Below are 19182 nucleotides of genomic sequence, written 5' to 3'. Positions count from 1 at the left end.
AGAGCTCAAGGTCGGTGGGGGGTGGCTTTCTACTACTGGCGGAGGACCAGTTTCGGAGAATGCTCGGGAGGCACGGAAAGGCCTTCGCATTCTCGTCGGAGGAGATCGGGTGCGTAGACCCGACGATTGTGGAACCGATGGTGATCGTCACAGTACCGCATGTACCGTGGAATCTCAAACCGATTCCAGTACCCAGAGCTCACATCCCGAAGCTGATGGAGTTGCTGAAACAGAAGGTGGATATGGGCATCCTCGAACCGTCGAGTGCCCCGTATTCTAATCGATGGTTTACTGTGCCCAAGAAGAACGGCACGTTGGGCTTCATTCAAGTCCTGCAACCGGTCAACAAGGTGACCATTCGGAACGCAGGAATAGGACCGACCATAGACAAGTTCGGGTAGGCTTTCGCCAGAAGTTCAATTTACTCGGTCGGTGATCTGTACTCAGGATACGATCAGTTTCAACTAGCGGTGGAGAGCAGGGACAATATGACGATGCAGACTCCTCTCGGCCTAGTACGGATGTGTACCCTTCCGCAAGGAGGGACGAACTCGGTAGCCCACATGGTGAACGTAATGAACAAAGTGCTAAGGGATTGTATCCCAGACATCACCATGCCATTCTTAGACGACATCCCGATCAAAGGATGCCCGGTGGAGGATAAGGACGAGACAATCAGACCGGACGGATGCCAGAAATTTGTGGCGGGCCACGTCCATGACTGCGAGAAGGTGCTGAAAAGAGCATAAGGCGCGAGGCTCACCTTCTCCGGGGAAAAATCAGCCTTCAGGCAATCGGAGATCATGGTCGTCGGGCACCTATGCGGGCCATTCGGTCGGAAGCCATCGCCAGCCAAGGTAGAGGCCATCTCCGCGATGAAGCGCGACTGCAATTCAGTCACGGAAGTCTGGAGATTCTTGGGAGCATGCGCATTCTACCATATCTGGATCCTGCATTACGCCCACGTCGCGGAGCCGCTCTATGGACTGCTGAAGAAAGGGCGTAAATTCGAGTGGAGAGAGGAGCATACGGAGTCAATCCGGAAAATGAAGGAAGCACTTGTTGGGGCACCGGCACTCTGGAAAGCGGTCTATGGTAAAGACATTCCAGTCTACGTGACCGTAGACACGAGTCCGACTGGAATCGGATGGGTGATCAACTAGGAGGATGAGAATAGCATGAGGTTCCCCATCCGGTTCGGCGTGAAAGTCCTCAGTAAACGACAATGAGGGTACGCGCAAGTTAAATGCAAACTCTGGGGTATCGTTTCGGCGGTCAAGGCCGACAAGGACTACCTAATTGGGACGGAGGTGATAATTGAGACGGACTGCCTGCCGCTTCTCGGTATGGTTACCGGATGCACGACGCCGGACCTGGCAATGCTCAGGTGGATAGCGTACATCAAGTCCCTGAATCCGGAAATACGACACATTTTCGGAAAGGACAACGCCATGGCCAACATGCTTTCGAGGGCGAGATTCAATGATGAGGACGACATGGTTTCGGAGGACGAAGAAGTCGGCGTGGACTTCTTTGAGACGGCTTATGTAACAACAAGGAAGGGGAGCACTCTGGAGCTTAGTGAGTTCAACGAGAGCAAGTACGACGGGGAGTGGCTCCAGATCAGCGGGTTCCTGAAGACAATGACACCAGATGTGGCGTGGACGAAGGAAGAGACCAACCAAATTCGGAAGAAAGCGTACCGATTCTTCCTATGGGTTGGGTGCATAAGATAAACGACATCCCGCTCTGGGTTGTGGCAAAGAAAGAGGAACAGGTGGAACTGCTAACGGCGTACCACGAGAGTCCCTAGGCCGGACACAGCGAGACGTGGGCCACATTCAAGAAGCTGAAGGGGAAGTACTGGTGGCCAGGACTATACCGGGACGTGCATCGGTTCGTGACAGCTTGCGAAAGCTGTCAAATGCACTCCATAGTCCGACATCAGGACAAGCTCCACCAGACCTACCCTCCAACCATCCACTTCAAGTGGATGGTGGATCTGGTGACGATGCCGATGGGGGTAGGGCAGATGCGATATCTAGTGCTAGCTCGAGAGGAACTGACGAACCAAGTGGAAGGTCGAGCGTTGCCGAACAAAACAACTGCGGTCGTGTGCCAATTTCTAATCGAAGAAGTGGTATGCCGGTACGGGTGCGTAGGAAAGATCGTAGCCGACCGCGGAGAACTAGACGCGCAGGAGGCTGAAGAGCTGTTTGGCCGGCTAGGGGTTAAACTCTCGCTCACCACGGCGTACAATCCGGAGGTGAACGGGAAGGTGGAACGCGAGCACAGGCCGATCGTCAAAGCGTTAGTGCGGGCATGTGGAGACCAAGTCGGAAACTGGCCACGGCTCTTACCCTATGCGTTGTGGGCCGACCGAACTACGCACAGTTCGGTAACCGGGTTCATGCCGGAGGAGCTGATGTATGGACAGAAGCCGGTCATGCCGATGGAGCGAACAATCTCCTAATGGGCCACGGTGGACTAGAGAGGTGAGATGAGCCGGGAGGAGCTATTAGCAGCGTGGATCCGACAGCTTGAGCGAAGACCAGAGGATGTGGAACGGGCCCGAGGGTAAAGAACAAGGGATGATTCGACCGGACTCACCGACTAAGGCCGAAGAAAATCAAGGAAGGCGACTGGGTTCTGGTATATGACAGCAGCCTCGACAACCAGCACAAGGCGATGCGGAAGTTCGCAAGGAGGTGGTTCGGGCCTTACGTGGTGACAAGCGCCAACGACAAAGGGACCTACCATCTTGCGGAGCTTGACGGGACGAGGATGGCAATAGAGGACGACCGGTTCGGAGCGAACGGCGATCTAGAGGACGATGGGTAAGCGCAAGCCGGTCTTCTCTGGCAAGAGTCTATTTTGGCGCATACCGGTGGATGCGCGGTTATGTGGGGGCGGATGTCGTGGAGAAAACCGTCCCTAAGCGGAATCGGAGAATGATGTGCGCGAACCGGCCTTACACGTGGGCACAAGTTTTGTTGTAATGTACATATTTAGGTACCAGTCAGCTGATGTGAATATTCTAGGTCGCACGGATTTGGTAGGTAGGAAATCAAGGCATATCTCTATCCGAAAGGACGGAGAATAAAGAAGATGTAACGGGTTGTAACGGCCTCCCTCCTTGGGCTATAAAAGAGAGGGAGAGGTATTGTGGAAGGATCGCTTTTTGTCGAGGATGAACTGTTGCCGGACTGGGACCGAGCTCTTCTCCTCCGTCTTTCTCTGTATTTGCGTCGTGCAAGTTTTCGGGAGGCTGACTCTGCTCCGCGGAACGCCCAAGTGCTTCCGGCAGAGTCTCCATCTCGCGTCTATGTGTGTGTGTGCGTGTAGGCGTCAAAGCTTGTCGCTCACCAGCCCGCCGGTTGTAACCCCTTTCATCTGATATATATATATATACATACACACATTCATCTTGTTTCAATCGGTTGCAGTTTCTGTGTATTTGTGTGTGTGCGAAGCATGGCCGTTGTCTTTCTTGCTCCCCTGCTGCTCTCTTGTTCCTCGGTCCAAGACCCCCATGGTCCCGCCTCGTTCTACACGCACGTGCGTAATAACGCGACAACGCAATATCTTCATCAAATCGGCTTTCAAATGTCGAAATCTGACAATTCCCTCTACGTACGACACGACTCTAGAAGCTTAATTGTTATCATCCTATACGTGAATGATCTGGTCATTGGAGGTGAAAGTCTAGTCGACATCAACAAGGTCAAGTCCCTCCTCTCCAGAAAATTCGAGATGATGGACATGAAGGAGCTCCATTACTTCCTTGGCATCGAAGTAATTTGGATTCTGGCCGGCATTATGATCTCTCAACTTGTTATACAAGTTCGGGATGACGGAGTGCAAATCGATCGCTACACCTCTCAATAGAAACCTCAAACTAGATGCCGACTCCAACACGAACGAGTGTGATCCAACTCAATATCAACAACTGATCGGGAGTCTCATCTATCTCACGATCACACGACTCGACCTTAGTTATCCGGTCAGACTCCTTAGCCAATTCATGCAAACTCCGCAAGATATCCATTTTGATTGCGCTACGCGAGTATTACGATATGTGAGCGGAACAATGGATTACGGCATTCTCTACGCATCGGCCACACCAATACGACTCAAAGGGTACATAGACGCGGACTGGGCTGGCTACAAAGCCGATCGACGATAAACCTCCGGATTTGTCTTCTCCCTCGGCAGCGAAGCGATTTCGTGGAGTGGCAAGAAGCAGCCTACCGTCACTCTTTCGAGTACGGAGGCAGAATACAGGGGCGCAACCGTAACTGCATGTGAAGCCGTATGGCTCATGAGGATTTTGAAGGATCTAGGCGTTCCCATCAAGGATCCGACTCCCCTTTACTGCAACAACATGAGCAATATATATCTGGCTCGGAACCCGGTGTTCCACGCACGCACAAAGCATATCGAAGTGCAATATCACTTCATTCAAGAGCGCGTAGAGGCCGAAGATGTCGACCTTCAACACATCAACACGAATCTTCAGACGACCGACATCTTCACCAAAGCCTTAGGAACCGACAAGCTTCGGCAATTCATGTCAGACCTTGGATTGACAATCCCTGACTTGCCAAGCTTGAGGGGGAGTACAAGTGAGAACCGGATACCGTCCAAATCGGGTACGAGCCGAAGCAAACACCGGAGATCGTCCAAACCGGATACCAACCGAAGCAGACATCAATCGAAAGGAACCAACCCGAGTTGAGCTTGAGGGGGCGTGTTGAGAATCAAGCTCAACATAGCACAACGTGTGAGCGTACATTCTGAGAATCTATGATTACTCAAAGGTCAAGAGTCACACCACTACTCTCTACACATTAACTATGTGTCATAGAATCATATTCTATGACAGATAACTAATGAGTTACATATTCCCTATGACTATGAGTCTTCACATTCCCCAAGAGAGAGAGAGTGGTTGTTGTAAGTTAATGAAGAGAGAGGGTGACTCTATATAAAGCACCCTCGTCATACTTCATACTAAGCCGGTTGTGACTCCTTGTAACGCTATTTTTTATCTCATATTCTACTTGTTAATATACATCTCCTTCTTCTTCTTGAGTACTTCATATTGCCTCTTATCTATCTTGTGTTTCTCTCCACTCCTCTCTTCTCTCACACATACACATATAACTCACATCTCTTCCGTTTCACAAGAATCATATCTGATTCTTTACAAGTCTGGTGAAGGGCTTGTATGTCTAGTGGGGTTTGCTACTACTCGGTCTCCTGTGCAAGCGCCCGCTCGGCGCGACGAGCTCGAGAGCTCCCCGATCGGCGGCTTGGCAGCAGACTGCTATTGTAACCTAACCTACCTTAGTCCGACTCGAAGCCAGGGTTGTATCTTACTCTTGTACATATATAGTGAAGTTTTGTGCATCTGTGTCTGTGTATGCATCTTTAGAGTTTCTTCTTTCCTTTTCTTGTACATAAGTAGTGTGTGTTGAGTCGGTGTTGCACGTATTCTCTCTCTCTCCCTCTCTCGCGTTCGATAGCTTTCGGTACACGTCCGAAATCGCTCCGGTTTTGCGCCACAACCTGTGCAACTAGGACCGGAGAGAGTCGATCTCCCGACATCTATCTCTTCCTCGTCTGAAACCCCAATGGTCCTGCCCCTTTCGACGCGTGCACACGGAATACCGCGACAACGTGTGCATGTGTTTACATACGTATATATTCACACTCATAATCGTATACATTACACATACAAACAACAACATTAAGTCTTTTCACCCTCACTCAACTCTATGTACATATCGTATGGTAACACATTATGGCAGGCCCGTGGGACAGTGCCTTGCACGTCGATCCCACATGCCTTGATCATCTCTAATAAATAGAAAACTTCATCGACCTTCTCATCGATCGACTCCCTGGCTCGAAACGCTTGACTCGAACATCTCCTTCGGTCAGAGAATCTTCCTCGACACGAACATCTCGTTCTGTCGGCACACGAACTGTCGTATCATCTTTCGGGTCTTTAAAAACGTTGTGTGTATGTGTATTATTCCTCTCGTTGATTTTGTGTGAGTAGTCACGGGATTTCAAGATTTTGGTGATGCCCTCTAATTTTTAAAATTTTACTATGTACCCCCTAGAGTCTTTTAAAAAACATTCTACCCAATACCCCTGCAATTTTTAAAATTCTGTGTATGCCCTGCTTTTTCTCTTTTTCCCCACTCTCTCTTTCAATTTTATTTTAGGTCTATTTCTTTTTCTTCTTCTTTTGCGCTTTCTTGCATCTTCTTCTCCTCCTTCAAGTTTATGTTTTTGTCTGTGCGCGTGTCTTCTTCATGGAATCATCTCTGTTTTTCTACTACTTCCTCTCGTTTTGCTGCTTTTCTGTGTGTCTGTATCTTCTTTCTCCTTCTTTCTTCTTCTTCTCTTTCTCTATTTCTTGTTCTCACTTGGCTCACCGTTTTCTTGTTTCTCTCCACTTTCTTGTGTTCTTCATTTCCTTCTCCTTCTCCATCGCTCTCGGTCTCCAGCTCCACCATTGCTATCTTTGTTTGGCCCATCTGGTTGTTGTCGCCGCTCCTCTGTCCGTCACTATTCCGGTCGTCGCCGCCGTTGTCCGCCCACTGTTCGGCCATGTCATTCCGGTTGTCTGGCCCGTCGTTTTTCAGCGTTCCGGCCATGCGTTCGATCCGTCGTCCCTGTCGTCTGTCTGTTTCTCCGGCTATTGTTTGGCTGCTTCGATCGTTGCCCGGCCATTCCAGTTCCGTCTCGGCCACTCCGATCGCACCGTTCGACCATTGTAGTTTTGACCATCTGTTCGGTTGTCCGTTCGTTCTCCGGCCGACTCTTTGTTTGTCCGTTTCTTTGGCCGTCATCTCGTTCGTTCGCTCGGTCTCCACTTCGTCACCACTTTTCGGCCTCCTGTCCGCCGCTTTGTCCCCGTAGGTGTCGGTCTCTGTTCTATTTGTCTTTATCGGTTGCCTGGCCCATTGTTTTGGCATCATCACTGTTCCGGCTGCTATTCAATGGCAATCTGGCCACTCCGGTTGTTGTCCGATCACTCCCCGATTGCCGCTCCGTCGCCGCTTGTTCGGCTCGTTCAACCGTCGCTCCTCTTCATTACGCCGTTATCTCTATCCAGCCTGGCCATGTTTGTTCGGTTGTCGTTCGGCCCTATAGTCGTTTGTCCCGTCCGGTTGTTCGTTTTTCTTGCCGTGTCTACCCGGTCGTTCGTTTTTCTTTCTGGCTGCTATTCAATGGCAATCTGGCCACTCCGGTCGTTGTTCGATCATTCCCCGATTGCCGCTCCATCGCCGCTTGTTCGGCTTGTTCAACCGTCGCTCCTCTTCATTACGTCGTTATCTCTATCCACCTTGGCCATGTCTGTTCGGTTGTCGTTCGGCCCTCTAGTCGTTTGTTCGGTCCGGTTGTTCGTTTTTCTTGCCGTGTCTACCCGGTTGTATGTGAATAGAAATGCATTGTCTCATATTTGGAAGCAACTTGTGATGGTTCAAAGGGATTTAAACTATCACAAACACACCAACCGTAAACTATGATGGAGCATGGATGATGAACGTAGAACTAGAGGTGATGAGGCTAGGAACTCTAGAAGTTGTGAGTGATGAGACTATGAGCTTAGGGAGCTATGGAGAGCATGAAGACAAAGATGAAGAATGACACAAAATGTAATGGAACAAGAATACTAGATTGATGTGTTAATGATTGGCGTTGAATCCCTTGAATGGAATTAAGGAAGTTATAAGTATTTATACAAGTTTCAATATTAAATATCTTTAGAATGTACTCATGTAGAATATACAATATAATATTTCTAGAGTATACTAACAACTAGAATATTTTGATTTTGAAATTTATTATATGTTAGACTATACAATACAAAAGTATTATATATAAAATGGTCAAGCATGACATCTTGTTCATGTGAGGTTGTAAGTTCAATACTCGTCAACTATGTATTTGATGTCACCATATCGTGATAATGGTTAGACCTCATATTTATAGCTAGAGCTAAGGTCCACAAGCAAGTTCACACTTGGCCCTTATAGATTGTCTCAATTAATAGAATTAAAAGTAATACTGTTTTTTTTATACTCTCGATTAACCCTCACACTTTATCCTCGTGTATAGAATACTACGATACAACTTACTCCAGGATAGGTACGCGATAAATTATGGTCATCCTCGTAACAATGATTGATCCATAATGTCCAAAATCAAACTTCCAAACCTTAAAACACATATTGAATTGTAAACTTCATTTCATGCACAATGGGCTCTAAATATTTTCCTCGTAAGGCGAAGAATGTAATAACAATTTATTTGTATTCATACTATGCATGATTCAATATGATAAAATGAGTCAACTAGACATATATCACAAAGCCAAATATGCATTTTTCATTACAAACAACTCATTCTTGCAATTTGATGTCTAATGCAATTTTCTCAAGACAACGTGGGAGGAGTTTGTCCATATAAGCGTAGAGCACTGAAGGAAAGATATGGCATTTCCTTAGGATAAAATCGTAGACTTTAAATAGCGAGGAAAGTGACGAAACCAAAATTAAGATTTTCAATTTTCCTCCAAAACTGAACAAGAGTGTTTAACCAATAGCTAGGGAGCATCTTGTTAATGCTTACAATGTGGATAAGGGACAACATTTTTTATGCTTACTACATTGGTAGGGAATCTATAGAAGATGTCAGAGAAAATGGGTTGAATTGATGGTGATGGACTTCTAAGGATGGGTTCATTTCTTAAACTCTTTAGACAATTGAATCAATAAAAATGACAAAATTCATATACATGTTCTTCTCAAGGTTTCTTATACTATATATTTTTTCAAGATAGAGATTCTTTAGAGTTCTTCTTTAGGTTGTTAGTCAGTGATATACACCATCTTATTGAAATCATAAACATGAAACAATCCCAGATTTTATCCTTGACATGGTTCTCTCCCATAGATCAAATTCAACCTCTTGTGGACGTTATTTATAGGGACCCTTTTTAAAGACAATGTTATCAAATTAATGTTTTTCCTTCTCTATGTCCAATTGAATGAATATTTTTAAGGTTTTCCATACTTGGGGACCTTTATGAGGCAATGCTATGATTTTCACTCTTTGTATTGTGAAAATCTATCAATTACTCTTTCCTTTAGGTTTGGTCAAACTAACTTTACGAGCAATATCATAAAAAGTGTTTGAGAGTAAACCCCTTAACCTTAATATAACTTACCACAACACCATCATGTTTGTTTATATAAATGTCGAAATTAATGTAGAAACATGAAAACTATACTTCGTGGGTGTGTCAATAAAGTCTTTTATATAATCCTTAAAGTGAATCTCTTCACATTGTCTTTTAGCATGTTTAGTCTTACTTAATATATACACATTGATACTTATTGTGATCCCTCAAAAACTGAATACATTTACTTTGCCTTTGATTCAATTAACATAACCAACCATATTATCGTGGAAGCCCCTATCAAGCATCAATTACCATCAAATCTAAATTTGAACCTTGCACTTTTTTCAACATTGTTTCGTTACAGAACTCTTCACGCCAATCATATTCTTGAGGTTACTCGATTGTCATTTACTCCACGATGTAATACAATTATGGTTACGTATATTGAACTAGGAGGGTCCAACCCAATGATTGTCCTAATTTTAGGAACATTATAGAGTGGATGTCACGAAAGTGGTTTTCATGAAAGAAAGGTATTCATGCTCAAAGACATGCCTTTTTAAGTATTTCGAGTATATTTAATATGAAAGCGTTACACATAATGCAAGACCAATGCCATTGGAAGAACAAATTTCATGGAAGTTGAGTTTGTAGATTTGAAGAATGACTCAAGGAGTTTATAAATAATGAGTTCAAAAAACTTTCAAAACATGAAAAGAAATAGTCAATAAAACATATATGACAACATTAAAATCAATGTACAAACACTACATCCTATTGTCCACTTTGCATGGAATTCGTCAAATATAATCCAATTGATCTCTTAAAGAAAAAGGTTCATGATACAACTTTCTTAAAAGTTGGTCTCGTTCTTCTTTTTCTATGAGATTATAGAATGAATGTTCAATGTACTCATTAAAACATTTCTCCATCATCCTTGTTTTCTTCGAGGTTCATCCAAAAAGTCTACATACAACATTATTCTTCATCGTCACTTTTCTGTCATGGCTTTTTTGAAGCATGGCCTTTTTAAGCACTATGCTTTTAGTTTCGTTCATTATGTCATTGAAACAAAAACAATTAGTATGAGTGTATAAACAAAACTATGTGATGAGTTTTACTAGTAAAAACGACTCTAAATTGTTGTTGCTCGTTGTGAACACAAGGTTGCCCAAAAACATGAACTTAAGTACATTCAAATTTCAGAAATACAATAGGGCAACCTCATGAATTCATAAGGAGCCTTCCAAGGGGACCATCTAAAATGGTTTATATCATATATCGATTCAAAGCTTTCACATTGTGATTTAGCATGTCATATCATATTTGAATCGTTCTACCTCTACAAGTGAGTCACCTATGATTTGCCCTGACAAGCTTTGTATTTGACTTTTGTCTCATTTTTCTTGACTTCGCACCTTTACCTTTTGCCTTTCTACACAACTAGAGTCTAGTATTATGTGGACGACTCTTGACCAAGTTTCTTTATTCCCGGCATACTTTAATTAGTTTACTGTTTTCCACATTCACCTTTCTGTCTTTCTACATCATTGGTCTCATGTGGACTCTTTGGCATTTGCCGTAGTATTTTTAATGATTTCATAGTTTAACTAGTTTTCCAACTTCACATCTAGGTATTAGATCACATATTGGAACTTTATACATATAGCTTTTCATCAATGAGATGACTAGGGTAAGCCTTCATATGACACAATATCTAAGAATAGTTGGCTTGTCATCTCTGCCATTTGTTTTCCTTAAGACTTTCCTCCATTACACCCTTGGCTTTGCATTTGACACATGCCCATCCACATAAAGTAACGAAAGAACATTGATAGGGATACTTCTCGTATAACACCATCAAAATGTATTTTGATCTAATACTCTAATGTACGCCTCAATTACTTTGGATGATGGTTTCCATGTAAACTAAATGACAAACTCCCTTTCTATGTTGTGAACTTTAGCAATATGGCCAATGCATACTGTCCTTGGATTTCTTTTATAGGAAGGTTGTGGCTCATTTGATAAGTCACTTAACTCTCATTATCTTATCTTCTACTACTTGTTAGGATATATCTTTGTAAACAAGTTTGTCAATTGAAATTTAGGAATTTGCCACCATTTGGATACACAATGACACTCACACACATTTCACTCCGTTTATATCACTTAGTTATAAGACTTCCATCAAGTTTTCTTGATTTCCATAGATCTAAGATATTACCGCTCATTGTTTACATGTACATTGAAATATTGCTCCTTTTACCACTTAGCTATAAGACTACCCTTTGGTTTTAAAATAACTTGATAATTTGCAATAAACAACAATCTTTTGTAGTTTGATTCCCCACAATGTTTAGATCTTTCCAAAATCAAAGGAAAAAGGTAAACAGTGTGTGTAGGTACATAAAGGATGTTAAAGAAGAATGATTTAAAAAACTCAAATCCCATGAGAATGCATGAGACCGATGATTATTGATCTAATGCATTTCATCATATATTGAGAAAGCAAGTCACAATATCACACTTTTTGGGTTTTCCATACTTTGGTTGGGCTTTGGGCTAGTAAAAGGAGACGCCATGGGAATATAAGTATATGTAACACAATGGCCGTGTGAATCTATATATAGCGAGGTTGGTTTGTGCATATAAATTTATAATGCCAACATGGCTAGAATTATTAAATTCATTGTTGTTAGATATGATACAACACCAAAGGCTAGAGGAAGTAGTGCCAAGCCTAGTACTTTCACACTTGGATGTGTAGAGCTATAGCCTTTTGTTGCTAGGGAGAAGTGGTGAGGGTGAAGACGAGATGTCAAGCGGAGACCCACCCAATGGGGTTGTGCTAGCAGGTGATGCTGATGGGCCTGTCATCACAACAACACTCGGCGAGAGCGCGACTAAACCACTCGCCTTGGGTGTGGACACATCCACCACTTTGGTCAATGGGGGTGCAACTTGCATGAGCTCTTGTTCGTATTGTTGAACCACGAGCACCGAGCACCTCATCTCGGGTGTTGTCGTCAAGGCCTCCCCAACGGGCCCGAGCTCTACATACTCGGCGTGTTTGCCAGCAAAAGGTGCAATAAGAGGTGATGGCTTCCTTCCTCTTCCAACTACCAAAAGGCCGAACTCTTCGGATTTGGCAATTTCCAAGGCCGCCGAGATGGGGTCCGTCACCGCTTTCTCCTCAAACTCAATAACCATCGTTGCCGTGGGGACTCCATCATCACTAACAATCCGCTTCTTTGCCAATGCCAAGCACTCCTCGTCTAGCTTGCTCTCTTTTGCCCAATCTATGTCCCCCACCATGTAATCGAACGTATCATGGCCCAATGAGAACCTTGAATTCATCGAGAACCGTGGCACATGCACCGCACTTTCGCCTGCAAACGAGTTGCTCGCTGATGGAGGCAAGTTGATGGCCACATGGCCACCATGGTGGTGGTCGGCGAACACGAAGCGGAAGATGGTGAGTTTAATGCCGGGGTGTTCGGCCATACGGTAGCCAAACACGAGGGCTTCACGGTCATCGGGGCCGCCGAAGAAAAGAACGGCCACATGTTGGTTGACGGACGAGGAAGGAAAAGATGCCATGCCAATGCCTCGATCTACGAGCACCCCGACGGAGCAAGGCGCGTGTAGGAGAACTTTCTGGGTTACGTGGCGGAGGCCGGCACTATGACCTTCCCAAGTGCCGACCCCGGCATGGCTCATGGCCGATGGCCTTGAGTGCTTGTGGAAAGGCAACACAATGATGGCCGCACGTTTGTCCTCAGCCGTGGCACATATGTCCTGGTACATGTCGTCGAACCTCGTGATGGCCGTCATAGGACGCACAGTGACTTTGCTAAGCTGGCCATAAGCCTCGAAGGCCACCACCACATTGTCCATCTCGTGGTGCTCGTTGTCCCAGAACGGGAGCCCATTGCGCCTCACCCGTTGCAGCTTCATGATGGACGAAGGCCTTTCCGAGTACTCGAGGAGATGCAATATGTACATGTGGAGTGGCCTCTTCCTTGTGCCCCGAGCCGCCTCCACCAAATTGATGATGGCATGGACATTCGGCATGCCGTGTACGCACGCAAGGACTCTTAGTTCCGAATCGGCCATCTTGCTATCGGGCACCGAGAGCGTCCGCCTCGTGTAGGGTACAGGATTCCTGGCTGGCTTGTAGATCGCCATGACGATCGGAGTGGTGATGAATGTCGTGAAGAGAGCCATGATGACCATGATGGCGAATGTCTCGTCGTTCAAAACCTGCGCGATAAAACCTCGGTTACACGGGATGTTTCTATGCGAATTTTAAGGGATAGTCTGCATTCTATTGTTTGGACATAGACTTAGGGTTTTAACAGCCAGGAACCTAAATTGGGGAGGGGGGGTAGGGGGATGGACATAGACTTAGGGTTTTAAAAACTTGGAACTTGAAAAACAGAAATAAATTTAATGCTTACATGTCGATCTTTGCCGATGTTAAGCACGATGAGCTCGACTAGACCTTTGGTATTCATCAGAAACCCTAATGTGAGCGACTTGCGGACGCTCATCTTGTGAAGCTTGGCGACAACGAAGGTCCCGGCAATTTTGCCCACGCACGCGACCGTGATTACGAGGACCAGGAGGCCGACCGACTGGGCCCCATGGATGGACCCGATATTGGTCTTCAATCCGCTCGCGGCGAAGTAGAGCGGGAGCAGGAGGATGGCGACAAAGTCTTCGATCTTCTCGATAAGGATTCCAGCAAAGGGCCCGTCTTTGGGGATCACGAGCCCGAAGATGAAGGCCCCGAAGATGCTATGTATACCGATGGCATCGGTGCAGAAGCCGGCGATAAGGACACCGGCGAGGGTGATGGCGACATAGGCCTCGTGGACGGGCTCGTTCTCTAGGGTTTGCCTCGCGACCAAGCTCATGAGGGGCTTGACGGCTAGGAACATGAAGGCCACGAAGGCGAGGCCGGAGAGGAGGACCCATACGGCAATGACTGGGCTCTGGTTGGATCCCGAGAGGGCCACGGCCAAGGCGAGAAGGATCCATGCCACCACATCATTTACGGCCGCCGCGGCCATGGCCATTTGTCCGACATCCGTGGTCAAGAGGCGCCTTTCGGCCAGGATTCGGGCCAAGACGGGGAAGGCGGTGATGGACAAGGCCACCCCCATGAAGACCAAGAAAGGTGCAAAGCTCCCTTCCTTCACAATTGTGTTGTGTAGGACCACCGAGACCCCGACCCCCGCCACGAATGGGACTGTGATCCCGGCCGCCGCTATGGCCATGGCTTGCCGGCCCGTCTTCCGGAGAGACCTCAGGTCCAGCTCTAGCCCTACCATGAATAAGAAGAAGATGAGCCCTATATCTGCCACTGTCTCCAGTACCACAAGGCTCTGCTTTGGGAATATGTTCTCTGTATATGCCTTGCTTCTGCCTAGCGCTGATGGACCCAGCAAGATCCCACCCTGCAACATACAAACAAAAAAAAGCAAAAAGAACCACATATTCCTTAGGCGCCACATACAAAAAGAAAAGAGAAACAAGAATCATAGGTTTAGGGTTTCACTAGTCTTCCAAGAAAAGCGAAACAAAGAAGAGAGCGAGAAACTGATTCTTGCTAAGGGTATCAGATCAAAGTGATGGAGAGATTAGAGATTCGGATCGATATTTTTTATTTTATTTTTCCGATCAAATTCCCAAAAGATTTACTTATGCCCAGCGATCCATGAGGGATGAAACAAAGAATCGATCCTCCATGGGAATCGTACCATTAGAAGATGCAGGATTTGATTGAATCCAGAAACATGAGGGTTTAAAATATATAAAATCGAATTAGGAATTGGCGTTTTAATGAGGAAACATATGATATAATTTTATTGAGCCAAAATGGACCAAATCAAAATCATCAGATGAAGGAAAACATGGATCCATGGATTTTCAAGCTCTTGTTTTAATCAGGAAACATATATGACAAACTTTAGGGTGAGCAAACGGATCGAATTGACACAATCGGAGTATGAATCCAGATTGAAATCAACGGGCTAAATGGATCGAATGACACGATGGGAGTATGAATCCCAGATTGAAATCAATGGGCTAAATGGATCGAATTGACACAATCGGAGTATGAATCCAGATTGAAATCAATGGGCTAAATGGATCGGAGTATGAATCCAGATTGAAATCAACGGGCTAAATGGATTGAAGGAGACCGATTGCATACGAATCCAGATTGAAATCAAACTACGGGCTAAATGGATCGAAGGAGACAGATTGCATACAAATCCAGATTGAAATCAAATTATGAGCTAAATGGATCCAAAGAGACAGATTACATACGAATCAATGGGTGAGGTAGGTAAGGTATGGATGGATTTGAAATTGAAAATTCAGATGGGTTGGGGGAATTGGTGATTTTAAAGAGCAAACTTACGATGATTTCGGCGATGACACGGGGTTGCCGGAGGGGTTTGAGGATGACGGCGAGGGTCCGAGTGACGAGGAGGACGAGGCAGACCTGGATAATGAGCAAGGGGAGCTCGAAATGGACAGGGTTGTCGCCTTGGAATATACCATTCGAAGTGGCGGCCATCGTCTTCGGGCAAGACGAAGAAGAAGAGGAGTTACTAGTAACATTCGAAGCCATTGGGGTCCGAAAGTCCCGAAGGTCCTAGGGGAGGTAAGGGCGGGGGTGGGGGCAAATTCGTGCCAAGATAGATAGATAGATAGATGGATGGATGGATAGATAGATAGATAGATAGATAGATAGATAGATAGATGTGAATGGTATGGTGCCGCCACCGATTGTGGTGGTGCCGCCCGGCAGGCCGGGGTGTCAGAGGCTAGGAGGTCCTAGGAGATGGATGGATTGAACCTATCTATCTAGTGAGGGTGTAAAATGGCCATGTTGAGAGTTGTGTATGTATGAGAAGAGTAAGGGAAGGCTCTCTCTATATATATATGTGTATAGGAAAGAGAGAGAGAGAGAGAGAGAGAGAGATGTAACCTTTTGACCATAGCCAATATGTGTCAAGTAAAATTGTTGTGCTTTGTTCTTTTTTCTTTGTTTTTCTTTAATGGCGCGCAAAAGCTTGGTTTTAAGTGGGGGAGGGGAGGGGGAGCTTTTTATAGAGAATTGGCCACTCCACCGTTTTAAGATAGGGTTATTAGGGCTAGGGCTAGGGCTAGGCCAAGGGAACACCCACCCCTCTCTTTCTCTCTCTCTCAAACCGCCTCTTGCCCATCGGCCTAAAACCATAAATAAATAGAACCATGCCTTTCTAGCTCCTCTAAGTACGCATCACCCTTTTCTTCTTCTTCTTCTTCTTCTTCTTCTTTACTAGGGGACAAAACACACATAAAACCCGTCCGTTCCATGCCCTGACATCGTCGGAAACGTTTATGTGTGTGTGTGTGTGTGTGTGTGTGTGTGTGTGTGTGTGTGTGTGTTTGTTTGTTCCTTGGACACCTCGGAAGCTTTTCCCCTCGTATAACTACTTTGTCAAACCCTTGGTAATGAGAATGAATTGACGAGGGGATGGTATGGTTGCATGCTCAACTAGCACATGCAAAGTGCCCTTGGCCAAAGGCATTTTTGGGAAATATCGATAACATAATTGCGTTTGTGGACACTATGCACACCTTGGGGGTGGGCATGGGTACTTCAAGAGCTTTCTGAGTACGTGGTATATACCAATAACACATTTTAAAGGCCTTTTCACCCCGTCAACTGCAAGATTCCCTTGTCCAGCCATGATTGTCCTCTTGCATTTATCATCACCTTATCTAATCTCATATCACTTTTGATCAATCCTCTCTTGTGCTCAAGCCAACAGGTTCTTCTTCGCCTTCTCGTTATGTGCTTAATCATTTGACACATTAGATTTTCCTCAAAGCTTGCTCTGAATGAGATGTGCTCATTGGTGTCTTCCAACAAAGCTTATTATTGTTGGTTCAATAAAAATAATCTTGATCTCAAATGTCCAAATCACACTAGCTAATGGATTTCTATCTCCAACGTTTTCTATCTTGTTATGAGTGGGGAAATGTAGCTCCCTCATAATGCTTTTCTTCCACCAGAAATACTCCCAATTTCTAAACATGAAAGAAGCCAAAGTGTTCGCCCATGTTTCTAGTTCTTTGTGTTCCATGTTTGGGACAACCTCGCTTAGGAGTATTGAGCAATGTGTGAATTGTGTCTTTCACTACAGGTTATTATAGTCATGTATTCACATGGATGAAGTCATAAATTCAATAACCTTATCCCAAAGACATTGGTATATGATGTCAACTCTACTATGTATATGGAATAAGAGAAGTAATAATGCACTAATCTTAGCATCAATATATTTGTTTTTAGGGGGTTTCTCCGTACATGGCAGGATTTTGAGTTGTCATTAGTATTCATGATGGTTGACTTTAGAATAATATAGAAGTTGATGAAACTTGCGCCCCCAATAATGGAGCCTTTCAAATTGTCAAATCAATGTGGGAGAAGAGTCAAGACCATAAACATCGCAGCCCTAGTGAGAGTATATTCTTGAGTGGACCTTTTTTGTTGGATCTTGGCTTTGGTTGTCATTATATGATGTTTTCTTTCATTTATCCTAACTCTAATTGTCGACATTCCCACTAAATTGGTAAAATATTTGTACGTTCGACAAACGTACAAACTGATTCAATTTCATTTTGACATCTAGGCTAACTAGACCTAAATGTTTCATCAATACCACATTGTTTATGGATTCACAAAAGTTGTTTGCTAGCTATATATATCTTCTTTCTCCTTAGATATAGATTGCATGAGTAACTTTTTCAAAGTCTCCAAATTAAAGACGCTTTCTATTGAGATCAATTCTCGTTCTTTCCGTTTTGAGGAAGATGTAACTTTCTTCATGAAATATACTAGATCCAAATATGGGATATATTTATTCCATCCCAGTTTCTTTCTCGGGCTTGATGCACGTGTCTTGCAACTAGGACATGTATACAACTAAACAACATATGCAAGTGTAGATTTCTCCTCTTAACGAAGGATGTACTCCAAAAGATTTTGGATTAGCATGGGATATAAGTATCTTTCATCACCTCTTTTTTATTATGACATGACTTCCTAGATAAGGTTCAATTGCCCATTACAAGACTTGCTAGATAATGTTAAATTGCTTATTAAATCAATAAATTGTAATTATTTGGTAAGGCTTGCATATGATGTCAAAACAACTACGGGCCATGCCATTAGAAAAATAATGTATGTAAAACTCTAGAACACAAGTCAACACCTTCGGATAAGACGGCTCCATGGATGCATACTCCCATTTGGGTTATTTTCCCGTAGATTCAGTTTCCTAATGTCAACCACATGTTCTTATTTTATTCTTCTTCCTTTGTCATCTAGTCAAAACTACGAGACTTGTACTAAAAATAAGAAACTACAAGTTAAACCTTAACGTAGACCTTTTTTAAAATACACAAAGGTGTAATCTAAAACAAAGAAGAGATTAAGAATTCTTCGATGTCCTTTTCATGTTAGGCACCATTTCCTTTTATTTTGCTTCGTAAAAATGTGCATGCATGACGAAAGAGAGTAAAGACAAACCGTGTTTTCTATAAGTCAACGTTAAATATTTTTCTTCAAGACAAACTTATTCAAACATTTTCGGTGCATGTTGCGTGTTCTAGATACAAAGTTGAGCTAAAGTCTCATATTTAAATATTTCTGCAATTATTTCTGGGCGTTGAGGTTTTGTCCTCTTCAATTAAATCATCATTCACATCACGAAGAGATTTACGAAATTCTCACGTCTTGTTATTTCAATATTACTAGTCAGAAATATCATTGTTACACCTACATTTATTTCTTAAAAGTAACTATCGGGTTGTATGTCAAGGCATCAACAAGGAGACTTCTAGATGATGCATGTTTAGCCCTAAACAAGGTTACAAGATAGAGTATCGTACTCTATTGAATTCTTCAA

General features: G+C 44.2%; 1 protein-coding gene across 1 annotated transcript; it reads right to left on the bottom strand.

Moving 5' to 3' along the window:
* Positions 1 to 11605: 11605 nt before the first annotated feature.
* LOC147864520 (cation/H(+) antiporter 18-like) lies at positions 11606 to 16133 on the bottom strand. Its single transcript, XM_087320403.1, has 3 exons — positions 15639 to 16133; positions 13669 to 14670; positions 11606 to 13471 (listed from the first exon to the last, which is right to left on the bottom strand). Exons 1-3 carry the CDS (start codon positions 15849 to 15851, stop codon positions 11978 to 11980), a joined length of 2709 nt encoding a protein of 902 aa, XP_087176529.1. The 5' UTR covers positions 15852 to 16133; the 3' UTR covers positions 11606 to 11977.
* Positions 16134 to 19182: the final 3049 nt, after the last annotated feature.

The sequence above is a fragment of the Azolla caroliniana genome, unplaced genomic scaffold (genome assembly GCF_043228905.1).
Source record: "Azolla caroliniana isolate FFs.n. ecotype wild unplaced genomic scaffold, voAzoCaro1.0.p SCAF_5, whole genome shotgun sequence".
Lineage (NCBI taxonomy): Eukaryota > Viridiplantae > Streptophyta > Polypodiopsida > Salviniales > Salviniaceae > Azolla > Azolla caroliniana.
The sequence above is the reverse complement of the archived record's forward strand: the minus strand, read 5'-3'. Positions and strand labels throughout refer to the sequence as shown.